Genomic DNA, 22,628 nt, shown 5'->3' with positions numbered 1-22,628 from the left:
ATCAAAATATACAAAAAAAATAACATCGTGGACTATTTGCAGCAATTTTGTTTAAATTAATTAAATTAGAATAATCGAATAATTTTATAAATGTTTTAAAATATATGAATAAAACATATTTACATACCTGGAGGTTGAAAAACCGAAGTATTTTCTAAAATTATTATGATATATATAATTTTTTAATTAATATAATGATTGCATCATAAATTACATTATTTTAAAATCAATATTTTTTATGTCAGGATATTCACTGAATGCTAACCTCTTAAAAAACCTATACTTATCCACACTAAAACAGTTTAGCGGCTTTCGCTAAAGATATTCCCACATTATTAACCACTTTAATGATGCTTCCTTCAAAAAGATTATAAGGAATAACTTAAATTATTAATGCTCTATTAATTCAATTAAAAACCTCCATTTAATGAATACATTATTATAATATATTGTTTGGCATGAAGAGTGTGCTAATATAGTCTCTAACCATTTTTAATTTTTTATTTGGGAAATAATATCTATGATTGTGTACAATATAGATTATGTCGATTTTTAGCAATACCATTGAATTATAATAGTATTAAACTTAACGGCAATACATTTTGCTCGATTTCATCTAAAAATCTAATGGATAACCCCCCCCCCCCAATAAGTTTATCCTACCCTTACTCTCCTCAAAAATATTTAGATGCACAATATTAAAGCTGAATAAGAAAAATAACATCGTATAATAATTTGTATGAAAAATATTTAGCTATTATGGACTATTTTCGAAAACTTCTATTTAAATTATGGTTAAGATTATCCAATAATATTAAACATGTTTAGAAATTTATCAATAAACATAATAATTTACCTAAATTTTGAGTTTGAAGGCATTGAGTGTTTACTATTATATTTAGTTATTATATTGAGTTAAAATATATTGTAATTACAGTATAAATTAAAATATTTAAAACTAGAATTTTTTGATATAAATTAAGAAACCATCGTCTACAAATATCTTGTCAATTCATATTAATAACTCCTTTTTATCAATCCTTTTATGTCAAATTTTATAATTTTGGAAATTAAAACAAACCATAAAATTCTTCCAGACATCCTGGAACTTTAGGAACGAACCATAGGGAATATGTGTAAACATAGAAAATTATATACATATATATACCTAATCTTAGTAAAGGCTTAACAATAAATTTTAACCTCATTTTCCTTATAGGGTAACATAGCTACAAATTATTATTTAAATGACTCTTAATTATTTTTAATATATTTAGATTATAACTGACAAATAATATTAGATACAGATTTAAATTTAGAACATAATATATAAAATTGATATAAATAATAATAGAGCATTTTGAGATTGTTATGTATCAAATTTAAATGTAAACAATTTTTTATTTTATATTAGCAAGGAATAAAATAATAAAATAACATCAATGGATAAACTTTGAATATTTTTTTAAATTTTAATTTCATATTTATAAATAAACATCAAGATTTATACCTGAATTTTGAGGTTTTCCGAGTCTAATGTTTAACTTAACTATAATAAAAGTATAGGTATTCAATTTAATTATAACAATATATTTCCAAGAGCAAAAATAGTTATTTTAAGTCAAATTTTTCACTCAAATATATAATGTAAATCAAATTTTGTCAATTATTTGATATTTATAACTAAAATGCGAATTTTAATAAATGTATAATAATATAAAATTTATTTATATTAACTGAGAGATTAATTGAAAGTATTTAGGGAAGACCTATTCACCTAAAATTAAATTAACCTGTTTTCTATCAAATTATTTTTACCATTCATCTAGGCTGTTTTAAAATAACAGGACATGCGAGTTACGGCTAGCAAAAATCAGGGATGAGAACTCGGAAGCAAACTCAACCCTCCCGAACCCTTGATATTTGGCTGAACCAAATCCCGAACCCTTTTTTTAAATTTAAGATTACAAGTTTTTTTTAAAAAAAATTACTTTTTTTCATTTAAACTTTCATTTTATTTATTTTAAATTATATATTAAAAATAATATGATATAAAAAACGTGTAATTTACTATTTTCATTTATATAAGATTTCCTATTTAAAAAGAGTTCTTATTTAAAATAATCGTTTTTTTATTCAAAAAAAAATCATTTTTAATCATTTTTTTCATGGAATGTTATATTTATTAGTTGGCCATTTTTCGTAAAAATTTTTAAATTTTACCCAGCATAGCCGATTTTAAAGTTTTTTTTTATAAATATTAATATATCATAATATATATTTTAGGATATTATCGTTTGTGGATTATTAAATTAATAATAAGACAACGAGAAGTACAAAATCATGAATATATTATTATTATGATGATAAATTATTTTTATTGCAATACTAATTAAAATAAATTTTTTCTGGTCTTCGAACCCTGAACCCAAACCAAGTTCAGATATTTTGACTGAACCCAAATTCATTTAAAAAAAGGTTACACATCCACGGAAAAAATCTACTAGAAATGATAAGGAATCATAAGCATAGAGTTTTTAAAAGAGTTAATGATAATTTACAAATAATAAAATGGAAAATTATATAGGTTATGGGATAGAAATTGGTAAATTTAAAAAATATTATCGAGGTTGTTATACAGGTTATAGGTCAAAAATTAATAATCATATCAAATTACCCAAATCTTACCTATATTTAAAACACAAAATTTGGAAATATACCATCGAAACCTTATATGTTTTAGGAATGCATTTCTTTTACTTGTTTAGGAATATTTGTAATACAATTTTTTTAAATATTTTATATTATTTTTTGCTCCATAATTGTTTTATTTGTATTTTTTAATATTTATGTGTAATAAATATAGATTGGGTAATTCCTATATTTTTATTTTTAGCCATTAAGCAAATTTTTAGCCCCTAAAAAAGCTAAACCATGTTTTTACCCGTACTATTATTTATTAGAGATTTTTTTAATTTGAAAGACACTGTCGATTATTACACACTTTAGTATATTTTATTCACTTATAATATTTATTTTGAAGATTCGAAATAAAAATATTTTCGCTATGAAATGCTATTTTTACTGAAAGATTATAATTCACGACAATAAAATCACTATCTATATACCTGTATTTAATTTACTACCAACATAATTAATTCTGCTTTAATCAAACCCTATTCTACTCTAATCTACCACTAATCCTACAAAAAATAAATGATCCATGATCAAACCTGAAATAGAATCAATTTTAAAATTTTCAGTAACCGGTTCTAATAAATCTAAAATTTTATATAATGTTCGAATGTGTGAGTTATTCTAGAAAGTTTATATTACTTAAAATGTTTTTAATTGCAAAATTTATTTGGAATATATTTAAATGGTTGAGCAGGACGACGCACTATAAATAACATGTTATGATATAACTATCAAATAAATTGGAGAAAATATAACCTAGAATGTTCTAAATAACTTAGGTTGTGATTAATTAATGTAATTTAATCATAATAGAAGGTAGACAGTTTTAAAATAGTGCAATATATTCTATTATAGATATAATTCTAATTGAGCGATATTTTCTCCATAAATAATAAAATTCATTTGAAAGCAAAATCTTATTAGTTAAATATTTTTATTCAAGATAAAATTTTAAAAAAATCTTGAGCAAAATATTTTTTATTATAATTTTCATTCACAAAAATCTTGATGAAAGCAAATTTTTTTCAAACTCAAAGAAAAAAAAATTTGTAACATTGTAACAACCTAAGAGAATTAAGTCATAGTAATAACATTGCATATAAATGCGTTGACCTATGTTATAACCCTACAACTTAACTTGTTCATAATGATGTTAGATAAATTTTATTAGCATTTACAAAATATTAATTCATAAAAAGGTCTTAGAAATTATTAAAATTTCTTTAGATATTAGGTCAACGTAACTATATACAATCATATAGACGATTTTAATCATTATAATAAAATTAATTTCTTATGCAATTTTTATATTTTTTGAAAATATATATAAACAAACTCGAAAGATTTTTATTTATCATTAAATATTAACTAAAATGACTTCTTGGTTATAATATAAATTATTAAAAATACCTGTTGAAAAATTGGGGTTCGTGTCATTTTCCCATTCAATGGTTAATATTGAACCATTCATTGATTGAATTTCTTGAATAAGTAACATCGTCATATAATCACATTGACATATCTTTAGAAAATCTTTAAATAGATAACAAAGTAATTTGGTCAAAACTAAATATGAAATATTATTAAAAAATGACTGATAGTCACAATTGTCTTCTATTATTATATTACTGTTATCTAGAAATTAACCCTTTATAATTCTGAATCTATAATTAACTTCGCTTATAATCATATTAAATTAAACAAACCTTAATTCATCAATATAATTTTATATACCACAATATTTAGGTTCCCCTGATGTCATGTTTACTGTAATAATATTTCCATTTATAATATTTAAACTACAATTAAAAAAATTATTTAAAATAAAAGTGATTATGTTTTGATCTAATATTAAGTAAAATTTTGAAAAAACACATTATAAATCAATGGATGTTTATTAATTAAATCGTACAAGATTGATAATGGAAATAAGATGGGAAAAAACTCTACCGAAAAAAATGCAGAAAAAAAAACTTAAGTAGTTAAGGATGGTTTAATTTAACCGATATTTTAAAAAGGCTAACTCGATGTTTTTACCAATTACGCAAGCCATAAAATTTTGCCCATACATAGCACAATGGTTCTCAAGTCTCAAGTATTTTTGGTTCAAATCGAACTTTATTTCTTTTTTAAATATCCATAAGCGTAAATTATTAAATAACAGCTAGAAATCTTGATACTTTTGAATTATAAATAGTTAAGAAGATAAAACATATGACATGCACAAATCTCAAGTAAAAAAGTGCCCGAAAAATAGCTTATGAAGATTTGGAGGGTGAAGCCACCCCCTCCCCTAAAAAAAATTATGCGGCCATAGGATATTCATTTAATATACGATGGAGAGGATGTGGACAAACAAAAGATAGGGTTTAATTTAAAAAATCAATGAGCAAAAGATTTAAATTTTAAAATTTATATGCAATAATCATGATTAATTATAAATGGATATAAATCAATATATTTTGTTCTAATAATTTAAAATAAATTTTTAAATTTATCAATAAATAAAATAATATTCTTTGTGGTTAAGTTTTAAAAAAGAAATTATTATATTAAATGAAATTTATAATATTGATTACATTATTAATGAATTATCTTAAAATATATATTTTGGATTTAACTATAACTAGATAGGAATAAATATAAATTATAACTACTAAATCTAAAAAAGCTATAATAAAATATACCGGGTTGAATTTCGCTGATTGTAGTGGTTTCTATTTATTATATTATTTGTGAGTAAATATATGGAAGTTATATTATAAATAGATTGAAAATCAAAATTTTTTGATTTAAAAATAACAAGATTGACTTTTTGTAAAAATTACATTATAGGTATACTAATAAATATAGATGGTATACTAAATTAATTTTAAAGAAGTTTGGATTTTGTAAATTTATCGATACATTCATGTAATAGGGGGCTTAGTTAATTTGATTTTATGGGTTACTAAATTTTGGTAAAACGATTTTAAGTAAAAATAATTTAAAACTCATTTAAAAAAATTGGGGAGGGAGTTGTTTTTAAAATTGTAAAGGGGCCTAAAATTGATGTTAAATTATTTGTGAATTAAAACATTTTATTGTTTAAATTATTATTATTTTATTAAATATTATATTAAAAATATATATATAAATAAATTCAAAAATTATATAAATTTTGTTAATCGGGTTGAGATCCAATTTTTAAAAACGGATAACTTAAATTTTATATTTTATCCAAAAAAATATTATGCCCCGTTAAGATTTTTCTCAATGATGACTTAAAGGTTTTGACATCTATTAGGCAAATCACGAGTCTTTGGCAATTTTTTCTTGATAAAATATTAATTACTACAATAATATAATTACATTTGTGAAATATTTATTAATCAAGATATGCTTAATATATATATATAGTAGTAGTTTGACATAAAATTGGTTGTCATCAATATATCGCAATTAAAATGCAGATGGATTATTTGATTTAATAATAAAAATATTATCATAATGTAAAAATAATATTACAGAGGTTTGAGAAAAAATTCGCTTCTATATATTAAAATTTAGAGGTGTTTTTAAATTTCAATAAATTTACAACAAATTATGCTATATCATAAAGAAATATTTATTTTTTTAAATAGAGCCTTCATGATACTTAATAAAAAAAAAGATTTATATAGTTTTGTTCAAAATGGTCGAATAAATTTTTTAATTCTCATAACATTCCTTTACTATTAAAATTATTTATAATATTAAACAAATTAGTTTTAAAGTAATATATATTGCAGTCATAAGTGTAGCCGGGTTTGGGCTACCTTAGCAAATTTGCCTGTTTTAATAATAATATTTTAAGTTAATTAAAAATTTGCCACTATACACTTCCCACCCCACTTTACCATAAAAAAATATACAATATCTCACCAAAAAGATTAATTTATAAAAAAATTGATAAAAATTAATATCTTTTTAAAAGTAACTGCTATAATTCCAAATTTTTAGAAAAAAGGTATTTATATAACTCATAATGTTTTTAACATGATTTGACATAATTTTTAGGTCGGAAATTCAATTTTTAAAAACAAATAATAAATATCCCCTTGCAAATAGCAGTATGGGAGATCAGGAATATCTTGATATCATTTTTTTTAGAGACAAGAAAACTTCTTAATAATTATAATTATTCACCAGGACGATGAAGTTTTCCATATATATTTTCTTGTTTGGTATACAAAAATAATTATGTTTTAAAAAAATTTATATTATAAATTAAGAGGTGTTTAAATGAGAATCAATTTTTGACTATTCTGATAAAAAAATCTAGTATTTTACATTTAATGAATATAAAATTTTATTAGAAATATAAGTGTGCGAAATATCATTAATAATGTAAAAGAAATTTATAATTAGAATATTTTTTGCATATTTTGGCTCTCGAATTCATGATTTACAATATAATACAAATGAATTATATTACATTTTCGTTTTCACATGTAGGTTTCTTTGGAACATATTTATTATAGGTACAGTTTATATAGATACTTTTTAATAAAATATTTTAGCCATAAGTCTTCTACGCGTTAGGGGTGCGCATGTTGAAATTTGCATTTTATTAATATATTATATATTCATCAACAATCATATGTTTTGTATATTGATTTGAAGATTAATTATATTTTGGGTAATGAGAAAATTTAATAGATTTTCATATGCATAATAGGTTTTACATTATTATAAGAGGGCGTTTTATTAAATTTAAACATCTAATTTTCCGTAAATGCATTCCAATATGTGTAGAATACCCACCTTATAAATATCAGAGTATTAATTATACAATTGGAATGTATTTCCGACAAATCAGTTTTTTAAATTAAAAAAACGGGCTCAATTAATGATTTTAAATCCAAAAAATAAACAATAACAATTAAACTATCTCCTTACATAAATTTTGTTTACATCATTATCATTAATTTTTACTGGAATTTGAAAAAAAATTAAGATTTTACCGTATTCTTTCTCTAAAATAATTTATAAGGATAAATTATATTTTAAAAAATAATATGATAAAAAAGTTTGCGTGCATATATAGCAATTTTTCTTATAAAATATTTCCTCTATTTGATGGCCAATAAATTACTCTTATTTTTGTTATCGTCTTAACTTGAACATCACTGTAATATATTTTCAAAAAATTAACAAATTTTATTGTATAAATTTAACGCAATATGCTTTCGACACCTTGCCCTACGATAAATTAGAATTTAAAAATATAAAATTAGCCATATCTAATTTGTGAATAAAGTTTTATCCAATAAAATTTTTTCCTTTTTTTATTTGTTCTTGAAATTAATAAATTTTTAGGTGTTTATATTTTTATAATTATTTCTTTTTAAAATGATTTAATATATCTTGACGGAAAGATTTAATATTTGCCTTTCATAGCCCAGATGAAAAAAAATATGAGCAAGAGACAAGGTTAACCATGGTAATCACAAAAATATTATACCTAAGAATTAAATTAATTTATATTATAGTTTAAACATATTATATTAGATAAATTATATTTACCTTGTTCATTTTATTATCATATAAAAATTTTATGACAGTTTTTCTTAAAATGTCAAAAAAAAATTCTAAAATCGATAAATAACTTTAAATGTCATAAAAAATGATATTTATTTAATTTAAAGGTTAAAATATAAAAAAAATTAAAAGTATAATTAATTTATACTTAAAAAAATGTATAATAAAATTATTTAAAATAGCAAAATATTTAAAAAAATATGACAAAAATATGAAAAATTAATAAAATTAAATTAAAATGTAAACATTAAAAATATAAATAAAATTTTAAAAAATATAATAAAGGTATAGATCCGTGAATGATGCAAGGATGTACATAATTCAATGGTTATTCTCTATCTAAGATAAATATTTCTATGGTTTTACCAGAGATATAAGAGAGTTTTTGTCTTTCAAATTTTTAGAAAGGCCATTCAATGACAAAAGTATTAGTGTGAAAGTGATAAAACGTAAAATTCTGGCATTTATTAAAAAAAAATATAGCGTTTCGACGTTTTGACGGTCATGATTAAATAGATTCGTTGATTTAATTTAGAAAATGAATCTATGCAGTTCCCAAACTAGAAGTTGACCTTCCAAGGTAATGTTATTACATATGCACAAATGTTTTCTAATTAAGCCTTACATTTTATAGCGTTAATTAATGAGAGCATGGGGCCTTAAGTTTTATGGCATTTGTGGAAGCTGGCAAGAATGTCAGCCCCTTGAGTATTTTCTGTACTAAGTTTGAAATTTAAATATAATATGAAGGGTTAATTAAAAACAAAATAGATAAATGCGATAAAATCTGTGTAAAATCCTCTGTTAAACGATTTTTGATTATGTTAGATTATAATTATGTAAGAAAAATATAAGATATACTTATTTGTTGAATAACTATATCTGTTTAAAATAAATAAATAAAGAAAACTGGTAATATAAAGGTTCTTAATTAAGTAAAGTTAAATATTCTAAAGAGCAAAAACATTTTTTGTGTATTCCAAAAAGTCGATCTCAAAAACGGTCTATCCCAAAATAGCACGACAAGGACTAGAGCCCGTTCCCATTCTCTATTTTATTAAAATGATTATTGGCATTTAATAAAAAATGTCTTTCATCTCAGAATTATAATTAAAATTATATTTATAATTATTCCCCTCAATAAAGTTATATTTTATATAAATATAGTTTTATCATTATAAATAGTAGCTAAGCTAAATTAGAAGCGCCTAAATTTTTCCTTAATTATAATAAAAAGATATTAAAGCTTCTAAAATAATAGGGACAACGGCTTTAGAATAAATCTCTGTCAAGATTCAAATAAGTATATGACCTAAAAAACATAAAATAAAAATTATAAAGAGCATTCTTAATGGTTCTGTTAGTTCTGTACTTGGATTAATTTTTTTTGGCAAAAAAATTACAAAATAATTACGCTATTTTTATTGTTTAATATTTTATCTAAAAATACAATAATATGCATATATTATATGTTGAAAGAGGATTATATTTTTATTAGATAAATAGAAGCGGGCCCTAAGTCTTTCCTATTTTGATTGGTTATTCGTTTTTATTGCTATCTCTTATCGTCTACTAGGGGTTGTAAATTTTCAAAAAATTTAAGTTTAAAAAAAACATTGAGATATGGAAGATACAAGATTAAAAATAAAAGAGAAAGATGACCATACAAACATAAAATACCCCAGATCGGTGGAAAAATTTTATTAAAGTAAACGAAAGGATGGTAAATTTATTTAAAAAAAAATATAATACAAAAAATCGGCAATAATAAAACAAAATAACTTAAGGTAAAGTAATTCCTTGATAACCCACACCTTTAAACAATTATATAATAAAAAATAACTATGCTACTATAAGAACTTTGTTATTTTACCTATTTTGGTAGGGAGATTTGGGAACTGATTAATTCCATTAATACTCTCATCTCCTGATATAGTATTCTTGTTAATAAATAACATATCTTTTTAACTTCTTCCTCATGTAATTCTTTTAACAATTAGTATAACAGAATCAGGTGTGCCACGGGCTAAATCCTACACCCGCCTTTGTTTTTATTAATCAGACACCTCTCGCCCTCTATAGATTTAGCAATTTTAAGCTCCGATATCGAAGGGTTTAGATCTTTACTTGTGGCAATAAATTTTATTACTATAATTATTACTCTTCGTCCTATCTGGATACCCATAGAACTATATTTCCGTATTCACTTATAACCACCTTTTTACTTTCAGATTACCTGTTTTAGCCGGATCCTTAAGAATATTAATTTTAGATTGAAATATTAATACTTCATTTTTTGATACGGTTATAGGTGGTAACCCAATTTTATTTCAACACTTATTTTAATTTTTTTGACATCCCGAAGTATGTATTCTTATCTTACCAAAATTTGGTTTAATTTCTTATATTTTAATAGACAATACTAATAAAAAATTTACTATTGGTTATCTTAATATAATACATGCTATAGCAGGGATAGGAGGATTAGGTTTTTCGTATGGGCTCATCACATTTTCACAGTAGGGGTGGTAGTCGATACCCCAGCCATTTTTTACCTAGCTACTATAATCATTGCTATCTTCACAGGAATTAAAATTTTTAGCTGATTAGCAACTATATTCGGATCTACTAATAATTTTTCTATTTCTCATATTTGAATAGGTTTTTTTGGTTGGGTTATTAACAGGAATTAACTAAAGCTCCTCTTCCCAAGATATTACATATATGATGCCAATTATATGGTAGCTCATTTTTATTATGTTCTATCTATAGAAGCAGCAGTCTCTATTTTTGCAGGAGTTATATATTTTATGCCTTTACTTTTAAGGATATTAACCCCTATAAAAATTTGTTTACCCCAAATTTTTATAATTTTTGCAGGTGTAAATCTAACCTTTTTCCCGCATCACTTCCTGGGGTTAGTAGGCATACCGTGACTATATATAGATTAACCTGATAGATTTACATTTTGAAATAGGGTCTAATCATTAATATTGCTTACGTACTGGAGTCGTTGAAGTATGCTTCTCTCAAAAATTTATAAGCGTTTTTTCTCATAGGTTATTTCACAATTTTTTTCATTCAGTTGTTGGAAAGTCCAAGCGTAGCTTTGTTAAAATTTAAAACTCAAAACCAGCTTCTAAATGTTCAATGATGAATTATGATTATAAAATATTTCGGATCTATTATATATAAATACATATATTGATATACCTGAAAGATTAGGTTTTCTGGTTGTTGTGTTGGCAGTGGTTGTAGTTGTATTATTAACTGTAATATAATTTTAAGTAATTTTTACAATTGAGGTACATTATAAATAAAATTAGCTTAAAGTGAATATTTTTTGTTCCATTAACCAGGCGTAGCTAAGAATATTTTTAAGTGGGAGGGGGGGGGGGGGGGGGTGTTAATTTAGAATGGGAGAGTAATATTTCAGATACTCATAGAAAATTTATGTTAATTGGAAACTTTTAAATGTAAAAAATTATGTATACATATATATATATATATATACAAAATAATACTCTAAATGGACGATTTTTATTAATAAATTTTAATAAAAGAATAAAAATATAAATTTTGCGTTTTTCTCATAATCCATTAGTACTTAATTTTTTTTCGTTTATCTTTCATGGATTCTCTGATGCTCTATAAAAGTACCTTGAGTATAAATGAGGTCTCACACAAAGCAGCTGACACCCCAATAATAATAGCTACTGAATATCATTTTTATAATTTTTAAATAAAATTTTTTTTTCATATATATATTATTAATAATATTTTTAAAATCATATGTCAGCTGGTATAAATCCTTTGGCGATTTTCATTTCATGATGTAATGTTTCTATATGAAGGTAATAAGGACGCATTAGAACCATTTTACAATAGAATTTTCTGGTTCAAGGGGGGGGGGGGGGGGGTACAAAATTTATCATCGACAGTAAATCCTAAAAAAATAATTAATTATTTTCATTTAAAGAAATTATATGAGTCATCACAACCAAATTTTAATTTGGTATTAACAAAATAATCATGAAAATTTTTAGGCGTATTTTGAACACTCGAGGATCTATGATAGGATTAAGATTTACATTATAATACAAATGATATATTACATTTTCATATTTACATGTAGGTTTCTGGTACAGTTTAATCTAATAAAATATTTTAGCCATATTTCATATACGCGTTAGCAGTGCGCATGATTGGCATTTTATTTAAATATTTTAATATCAATCATATGTTTTGTATATTGATTTGACGATTAATTATATTTTGGGTAATGCAGAAATTTAATGACTTTCCCGATATGCAGGGTAGATTAGCGTTATATTAAATTTAAATATCAAATTTTGCCGGAAATGTATTCCAATATGTGTAGAATACCCACCCTATAAATATCATAGTGTTTATTATACAATTGCAATGTATTTCCTGCAGAATCAGATTTTTAAATTTAAAATAACGAGCTCAATTAATGATTTAAAATCCAAAAAATATCCAAAACAAAAACATTTAAACTATCTCCTTACAAAATTTTGTTTATATTATTTTCATTAATTTTTACAGGGATTTGAAAAGAAAATAAAGATTTTACCGTATTCGTCCTCTAAAATAATTTATAACAAGAAATTACATTTAAAAAATAATATGATAAAAATGTTGGCATGCAATGTATAGCAATTTTTCTTGGAAAATATTTTCATAATTTGATGACTAATCGATTTGCTCTTATTTTTATTATCTAATCTAATTTTTCTATGTGGCAATGCTTGGGTAAAGAATTGTCGGCTGTTTAATAACAAGTCAACCATCAAGGATAATTTTTAGTCTTGACTTGAACATCACTTTTGGGTGATAATATATTTTCAAAAAAGTAACTAATTTTATTGTATGAATTCTCGACACTTTACCCCACGATAAATTAGAATTTATAAATATTAAATTAGCCATATCTAATTTGAGAATAAATTTTTATATTCTTTCCTTTTTTTATTTGTTCTTGAAATTAAGAAATTTTTAGGTGTTACATTTCTTCATATTTTTATAATTGTTTCTTTTTAATATGATATAATATATCTTGACGGAAAGATTTAATGTTTAGCCTTTAAAAATATAAAATAAAATTATTTAAAATAGCAAAATATAATAAATAAGACAAAAATATGAAAAATTAATAAAATAAAATTAATATTCTATAAAATGTAAATATAAAAAATATAAATAAAATTTTATAAAATATAATAAAAACATATATCCGTGAATGATGCAAGGATCCATATATTTCAAGGGTTATTCTCTATCTAAGATAAATATTTCTATGGGATTACCAGATATATATGAGAGTTTTTGTCTATCAAATTTTTTGGAAAAGTTGTCATTTAATGACAAAGTTTTTAGTGTGAAAGTGATAAAAGGTAAAATTCTGCCATTTTTTAAAAAAAGAGTATTTATTATACAATTGGAATGTATTTCCGACAAATCAGTTTTTTAAATTAAAAAAAACGGGCTCAATTAATGATTTTAAATCCAAAATATATCCAAAAATAAACAATAACAATAAAACTATCTACTTACATAAATTTTGTTTATATTACTATCATTAATTTTTACTGGAAATTGAAAAAAAAATTAAGATTTTACCGTATTCTTTCTCTAAAATAATTTATAAGGATAAATTATATTTTAAAAAATAATATGATAAAAAGGTTTGCGTGCATATATAGCAATTTTTCTTATAAAATATTTCCTCTATTTGATGACCAATAAATTACTCTTATTGTAGTTAACGTCTTAACTTGAACATAACTTTTGGGTAGTAATATATTTTCAAAAAAGTAACAAATTTTATTGTATAAATTTAACGCAATATGCTTTTGACACCTTGCCCTACGAAGAATTTATAAATATAAAATTAGCCATATCTAATTTGTGAATAAAGTTTTATCCAATAAAATTCTTTCATTTTTTTATATAAGAGAGTTTTTATCTTTCAAATTTTTAGGAAAAGTGGCCACTCAATGACAAAGGTATTAGTGTGAAAGTGATAAAAGGTAAAATTCTATCATTTATTAAAAAAAAATATAGCGTTTCGACGTTTTGGCGGTCATGATTAAATAGATTTGTTGATTTAATTTAGTACATGAATTTATGCAGTTCCCAAACTAGAAGTTGACCTTCCAAGGTAATATTATTACATTTGCACATATGTTTTCTAATTAAGCCTTACATTTTATAGCGATAATTAATGAGAGCAGTAAATAGGGCTTTATCTTTTATGGCATTTGTGGATGCTGGCAAGAATGTCAGCCCCTTGAGTATTTTCAGTACTAAGTTTGAAATTTAAATATAATATGAAGGGTTAATTAAAAACAAAATAGATAAATGCGATAAAATCTGTGTAAAATCCTCTGTTAAACGATTTTTGATTATGTTAGATTATAATTATGTAAGAAAAATATAAGATATACTTATTTGTTGAATAACTATATCTGTTTAAAATAAATAAATAAAGAAAACTGGTAATATAAAGATTCTTAATTAAGTAAAGTTAAATATTCTAAAGAGCAAAAACATTTTTTGTGTATTCCAAAAAGTTGATCTCAAAAACGGTCTATCCCAAAATAGCACGACAAGGACTAGAGCCCGTTCCCATTCTCTATTTTATTAAAATGATTATTGGCATTTAATAAAAAATGTCTTTCATCTCAGAATTTTAATTAAAATTATATTTATAATTATTCCCCTCAATAAAGTTATATTTTATATAAATATAGTTTTATCATTATAAATAGTAGCTAAGCTAAATTAGAAGCGCCTAAATTTTTCCTTAATTATAATAAAAAGATATTAAAGCTTTTAAAATAATAGGGACAACGGCTAATCTCTGTCAAGATTCAAATAAGTATATGACGTAAAAAACATAAAATTAAAATTATAAAGAGCATTCTTAATGGTTCTGTTAGTTCTGTACTTGGATTAATTTTATTTTGCAAAAAAATTACAAAATAATTACGCTACTTTTATTGTTTAATATTTTATCTAAAAATACAATAATATGCATATATTATATGTTGAAAGAGGATTATATTTTTATTAGATAAATAGAAGCGGGCCCTAAGTCTTTCCTATTTTGATTGGTTATTCGTTTTTATTGCTATCTCTTATCGTCTACTAGGGGTTGTAAATTTTCAAAAAATTTAAGTTTAAAAAAAACATTGAGATATGGAAGATACAAGATTAAAAATAAAAGAGAAAGATGACCATACAAACATAAAATACCCCAGATCGGTGGGAAAATTTTATTAAAGTAAACGAAAGGATGGAAATTTATTTAAAAAAATAAATAATACAAAAAATCGGCAATAATAAAACAAAATAACTTAAGGTAAAGTAATTCCTTGATAACCCACACCTTTAAACAATTATATAATAAAAAATAACTATGCTACTATAAGAACTTTGTTATTTTACCTATTTTGGTAGGGAGATTTGGGAACTGATTAATTCCATTAATACTCTCATCTCCTGATATAGTATTCTTGTTAATAAATAACATATCTTTTTAACTTCTTCCTCATGTAATTCTTTTAACAATTAGTATAACAGAATCAGGTGTGCCACGGGCTAAATCCTACACCCGCCTTTGTTTTTATTAATCAGACACCTCTCGCCCTCTATAGATTTAGCAATTTTAAGCTCCGATATCGAAGGGTTTAGATCTTTACTTGTGGCAATAAATTTTATTACTATAATTATTACTCTTCGTCCTATCTGGATACCCATAGAACTATATTTCCGTATTCACTTATAACCACCTTTTTACTTTCAGATTACCTGTTTTAGCCGGATCCTTAAGAATATTAATCTTAGATCGAAATATTAATACTTCATTTTTTGTTACGGTTATAGGTGGTAACCCAATTTTATTTCAATACTTATTCTAATTTTTTTGACATCCAGAAGTATGTATTCTTATCCTACCTTAATTTGGTTTAATTTCTTATATTTTAACAGATAATACTAATAAAAAATTTACTATTGGTTATCTTAATATAATATATGCTATAGCAGGGATAGGAGGATTAGGTTTTTCGTATGGGCTCATCACATATTCACAGTAGGTGTGGTAGTCGATACCCCAGCATTTTTTTTATCTAGCTACTGTAATCATTGCTATCTTCACAGGAATTAAAATTTTTAGCTGATTAGCAACTATATTCGGATCTACTAATAATTTTCTATTTCTCAAATTTGAGTAGGTTTTTTTGGTGGGGGGATTAACAGGAATTAACTAAAGCTCCTCTTCCCAAGATATTACATATATGATGTCAATTATATGGTAGCTCATTTTCATTATCTTCTATTTATAGAAGCAGCAGTCTCTATTTTTGCAGGAGTTATATTTTTTATGCCTTTACTTTTAAGGATATTAACCCCTATAAAAATTTGTTTACCCCAAATTTTTATAATTTTTGCAGGTGTAAATCTAACTTTTTTCCCGCATGACTTCCTGGGCTTAGTAGGCATACCGTGACTATATACAGATTAACTTGATAGATATACATTTTGAAATATGGTCTCATTATTAATACTGCTTACGTACTGGAGTCGTTGAAGTATGCTTGTCTCAAAAATTTAGAAGTGTTTTTTCTCATAGGTTATTTCACAATTTTTTTCATTCAGTTGATGGAAAGTCCAAGCGTAGCTCTGTTAAAATTTAAAACTCAAAACCAGCTTCTAAATGTTCAATGATGAATTATGATTATAAAATATTTCGGATCTATTATATATAAATACATATATTGATATACCTGAAAGATTAGGTTTTCTGGTTGTTGTGATGGCAGTGGTTGTAGTTGTATTATTAACTGTAAAAAATTTTTAAGTAATTTTAACAATTGAGGTACATTATAAATAAAATTAGTAAAAAATTATGTATACATATATATATACAAAATAATACTCTAATTGGATGATTTTTATTAATAAATTTTAATAAAAGAATAAAAATATAAATTTTGGGTTTTTTCTCATAAGCCATTGGAACTTAATTTTTTTTCGTTTGTCTTTCATCGATTCTCTGATGCTCGATAAAACTACCTTGAGTATAAATGAGGTCTCACACAAAGCAGCTGACACCCCAATGATAATAGCTACTGAATAGCATTTATATAATTTTTAAAATAAAAATTTCTTTTCATATATATATTATTAATAATATTTTTAAAATCATATGTCAGCTGGTATAAATCCTTTGGCGATTTTCATTTCATGATGTAATGTTTCAATATGAAGGTAATAAGGACGCATTAGAACCATTTTACAATAGAATTATCTGGATCAAGGGGGGGTGGGGGGGGGGTACAAAATTTATCATTGACAATAAATCCTAAAAAAATAATTAATTATTTTCATTTAAAGAAATTGAGTCCTAACGACCAAATTTTAATTTGGTATAAACAAAATAATCATTACATTTTCATATTTACATGTAGGTTTCTGGTACAGTTTAATTAGATACTTTTTAATAAAATATTTTAGCCATATTTCTTATATGCGTTAGGGGTGCGCATGTAGCAATTTGCATTTTATTTTTATATTTTATATATATATATATCAATCATATGTTTTGTATATTGATTTGACGATTAATTATATTTTGGGTAATGCAAAAATTTAATGATTTCCCGATATGCAGTGTAGGTTTTGCATTATAAATCTATAATTGATAGCGTTTTATTAAATTTAAAGATCTAATTTTGCCAGAAATGTATTCCAATATGTCTAGAATACCCACCCTATAAATATCAGAATGTTTATTTAACAATTGGAATGTATTTCCTGCAGAATCAGATTTTTAAATTTAAAATAACGGGCTCAATTAATGATTTAAAATCCAAAAAATATCCTAAACAAAAATATTTATACTATCTCCTTACAAAATTTTGTTTATATTATTATCATTAATTTTTACTGGGATTTGAAAAGAAAATAAAGATTTTACCGTATTCGTCCTCTAAAATAATTTATAACAATAAATTATATTCTAAAAAATAATATGATAAAAAGTGTGCATATATAGCAAATTTTCTTGAACATTATTTCCTCAGATGGCTAATAAATTTGCTCTTATTTTTGTTATCTAATATAATTTTTCTATGCGGCAACGCTTGGGTAAAGAATGGTCGGCTGTTTAATAACAAGTCAGATTCAGGATACGGTTTTAAAGCTATTTTTTAGTCTTAACTTGAACATCACTTTTGGGTAATAATATATTTTCAAAAAAGTTAAAAATTTTATTGTATGAATTCTCGACACTTTACCCCAAGATAAATTAGAATTTAATATAAAATCAGCCATATATAATTTGAGAAAAAGTTTTATATAATAAAATTCTTTCCTTTTTTTATTTGTTCTTAAAATTAAGAAATTTTTAGGTGTTGCATTTCTTCATATTTTTATAATTATTTCTTTTTAATATGATATAATATATCTTGACGGAAAGATTTAATGTTTAGCCTTTAAAAATATAAAATAAAATAATTTAAAATAGCAAAATATAATAAATAAGACAAAAATATGAAAAATTAATAAAATAAAATAAAATTAATATTCTATAAAATGTAAATATTAAAAATATAAATAAAATTAAATATAATAAAAACATAGATCCGTGAATGATGCAAGGATCCATATATTTCAAGGGTTATTCTGTATCTAAGATAAATATTTCTATTTTTTTACCAGATATATATGAGAGTTTTTGTCTATCAAATTTTTTGGAAAAGTTGCCATTCAATGACAAAGTTATTAGTTTGAAAGTGATAAAAGGTAAAAATCTGCCATTTTTTTAAAAAAAAATATAGCATTTCGAAGTTTTGACTGCCGTGATTAAAAAGATTTGTTGATTTGATTTAGTATATGAATCTATGCAATTCCCAAAACTAGATGTTGACCTTCCAAGGTAAGTGTTATTCCATGAGCACGTATGTTTTCTAATTAAGCTATACATTTTCTAGCGTTGATAAATGAAAGCATTAAATAGGGCCTCATGTTAAATGGCATTTGTGCACGATAGCAAGAATGTCTGTCCCTTGAGATCTTCAATATAATGAATGGTATCCTGTTGTGGAACTATATTTGGATTAAGACATAGGCCAATTAAGATCCGTAGTTGAAATTGATGATATATAATATTTATCTAAGGTCTAAATATTAATATAATATAATCTTAAAAAAATATTATTGCAAATGTGATTAAGTTGAGACTATGTTAATCTCAAAAAATAGTTTTAACCCTCTATTGCGAATATTTTGATATTTTGAGTACACATACCATTAAACAATGTATAAAGTTTAATATAAAATAAATTTTTACAGCTTAATAGCCATTTTGTATTTAGATAAACATATATTTTATTTATTTTTATAATTAATTTTGTCAAAAATGAAAGACAGCTATCAAGATAAAAATGATAAAATACGTAGTTTACAACTTTTGAATAGTTGCATTTTTTCCATTTAATAAATGATGAAAAATGAAGTATGAAAGTATAATAATCAATATTGATTTATCATTTAATTTCAACGATGTCAAAAGGTTAAAGAAATAAATTAAATATCGCTATGCTCTTTAATAGTGTTTAAAATTTAGGTAATAATGTACGCGTACCTTAAAACATAACGCGCATAAATGCTATATAAATTTGTGCTCTTGATTATATGTTTTATATTATTAAATGTTCTTTATTTGCTATCTATAGACAAAATGTATTGTATTTTAGAAGATAGTTCTTTTCCTTCGTGGTTTATCAGATAAGGAAATTCTTGCTTAAAAATCATCAGATTTATGTGTGAACATAGCCTAAAAAAATGTGTACATATTGATGACAAATATAGCGAAAAATGTCTCAACGATAGTGTTGTTAAAACGCCGCGAGTCGCGACCCAGACCCAAAGCTCGGGTCGTTTAATTCGACTCCGACTCAATGTTTGGGTCGTTTTTTTAGACTTCGACCCGAGTTCAAGCCGAAAAAAACGACTTCGACCCAAAATATGGGTCGTTTTTTTCGACTCCGACACAAGTCCAAGCCGAAAAAAACGACCTCGACCCAAAATATGGGTCGTTTTTTACGACTCCGACTCAAAATTTGGGTCGTATTTTTCGACTCAAACTTGAAATTTGGGTCGTATTTTTCGACTTAAACTTGAAGTTTAGGTCATATTTTTCGACTCAAACTTGAAGTTTGGGTCGTATTTTTCGACTAAAACTTGAAGTTTGGGTCGTATTTTTCGACTCCAACTCAAAGTTTGGGTCGTTTTTCTGACTCAGACTCAAACATCGGGTCGTTTTATTCAATCCGACTCAAAATATGGATCTTTTTTTTAAAGACGACTTAAAGTTAGGGTTGCTTTTTTTCACCCCTAACTCAATATCTAGATCATTTTTTTCGACCAAAAGTCAAATAACATATAGTATCTATTAATATTATAGGCGGGAAAGTTACTTAAAGCTTCTTTAAATTATAATGCTCTGATTAACTATTCATCATAGTTATATTTTAAAATTTTTAAGTGATGTACCATAGAAAAGTGCCATTTGTCATGATAATTATTTTTGAACTTTTTTAAATGAAATAGATAAAAATATATATTGTAGACATGTTAAATCAAAATTTCAGTGATGATGTACCATAGATAAGTGGTAATTGTCATAATCGCTATTTTTGAACTTTTTTGAGTTTTTTTAAAGCAAATTGCTAAAAATATATATTCTAAACATGTTAAATTAAAAATTCAGTGAGGATGTATCATAGATAGGTGACAATTGTCATAATCGCTATTTTTGAACTTTTTTCAATTTTCTTAAAGGAAATAGCAAAAAATATATATTCTAACCATGTTAAATTCAAAATTCAGTGAGGATGTATCATAGATATGTGACAATTGTCATAATCGCTATTTTTGAACTTTTTCAAATTTTTTAAAGGAAACATCTTAAAATATATATTCTAAACATGTTAAATTTAAAATTCAGTGAGGATGTATCATATATAGGTGACAATTGTCATAATCGCTATTTTTGAACTTTTTCAAATTTTTTTAAAGGAAATATCTAAAAATATATATTCTAAACATGTTAAATTAAAAATTCAGTGAGGATGTATCATAGATAGGTGACAATTGTCATAATCGCTATTTTTGAACTTTTTCAAATTTTTTTAAAGGAAATAGCTAAAAATATATATTCTAAACATGTTAAATTAAAATTTCAGTGAGGATGTATCATAGATAGGTGACAATTGTCATTATCGCTATTTTTAAACTTTTTCAAATTTTTTTAAAGGAAATATCTAAAAATATATATTCTAAACATGTTAAATTAAAAATTCAGTGAGGATGTATCATAGATAGGTGACAATTGTCATAATCGTTATTTTTGAACTTTTTCAAATTTTTTTAAAGGAAATAGCTAAAAATATATATTGTAAAGATGTTAAAATAAAATTTCAGTGAAGATGTACCATAGAAAAGTGACAATTGTCATAATCGCTATTTTTGAAATTTTTTCAATTATTTTAAAGGAAATAGCAAAAATTATATATTCTAAAAATGTTAAATTAAAAATTCAGTGAGGATGTATCATAGATATGTGACAATTGTCATAATCGCTATTTTTGAACTTTTTCAAATTTTTTTAAAGGAAACATCTTAAAATATATATTCTAAACATATTAAATTTAAAATTCAGTGAGGATGTATCATATATAGATGACAATTGTCATAATCGCTATTTTTGAACTTTTTCAAATTTTTTTAAAAGAAATATCTAAAAATATATATTCTAAACATGTTAAATTAAAAATTCAGTGAGGATGTATCATAGATAGGTGACTTTAACATGTTTAGAATATATATTTTTAGCTATCTCCTTTAAAAAAATTTGAAAAAGTTCAGCGATTATGACAATTGTCACCTATCTATGATACATCCTCACTGAATTTTAAATTTAACATGTTTAGAATATATATTTTTAGATATTTCCTTTAAAAAAGTTCAAAAATAGCGATTATGACAATTGTCACCTATCTATGAAACTTCCTCACTGAAATTTTAATTTAACATGTTTAGAATATATATTTTTAGCTATTTCCTTTAAAAAAATTTCAAAAAGTTCAAAAATAGCGATTTTGACAATTGTCATCTATCTATGATACATCCTCACTGAATTTTTAATTTAACATGTTTAGAATATATATTTTTAGATATTTCCTTTAAAAAAATTTGAAAAAGTTCAAAAATAGCGATTATGACAATTGTCACCTATATATGATACATCCTGACTGAATTTTTAATTTAACATGTTT

General features: G+C 23.9%; 1 protein-coding gene across 1 annotated transcript in view; it reads right to left on the bottom strand.

Annotated features, from left to right (window-relative positions):
- Positions 1–22,628, bottom strand: part of LOC135926664 (mucin-17-like) — a 114,917-nt gene that overhangs the window by 58,185 nt on the left and 34,104 nt on the right. Inside the window, exon 3 of the mRNA XM_065462593.1 lies at positions 128–154. Within this exon, the coding sequence (XP_065318665.1) occupies positions 128–154 (27 nt within the window). The remainder of the gene's footprint in view (positions 1–127; positions 155–22,628) is intronic.

Source organism: Gordionus sp. m RMFG-2023, chromosome 3, assembly GCF_954871325.1.
Source record: "Gordionus sp. m RMFG-2023 chromosome 3, tfGorSpeb1-WG-v2, whole genome shotgun sequence".
Classification (NCBI taxonomy): domain Eukaryota; kingdom Metazoa; phylum Nematomorpha; class Gordioida; order Chordodea; family Parachordodidae; genus Gordionus; species Gordionus sp. m RMFG-2023.
This window is presented reverse-complemented; position numbering and strand designations above follow the sequence as displayed.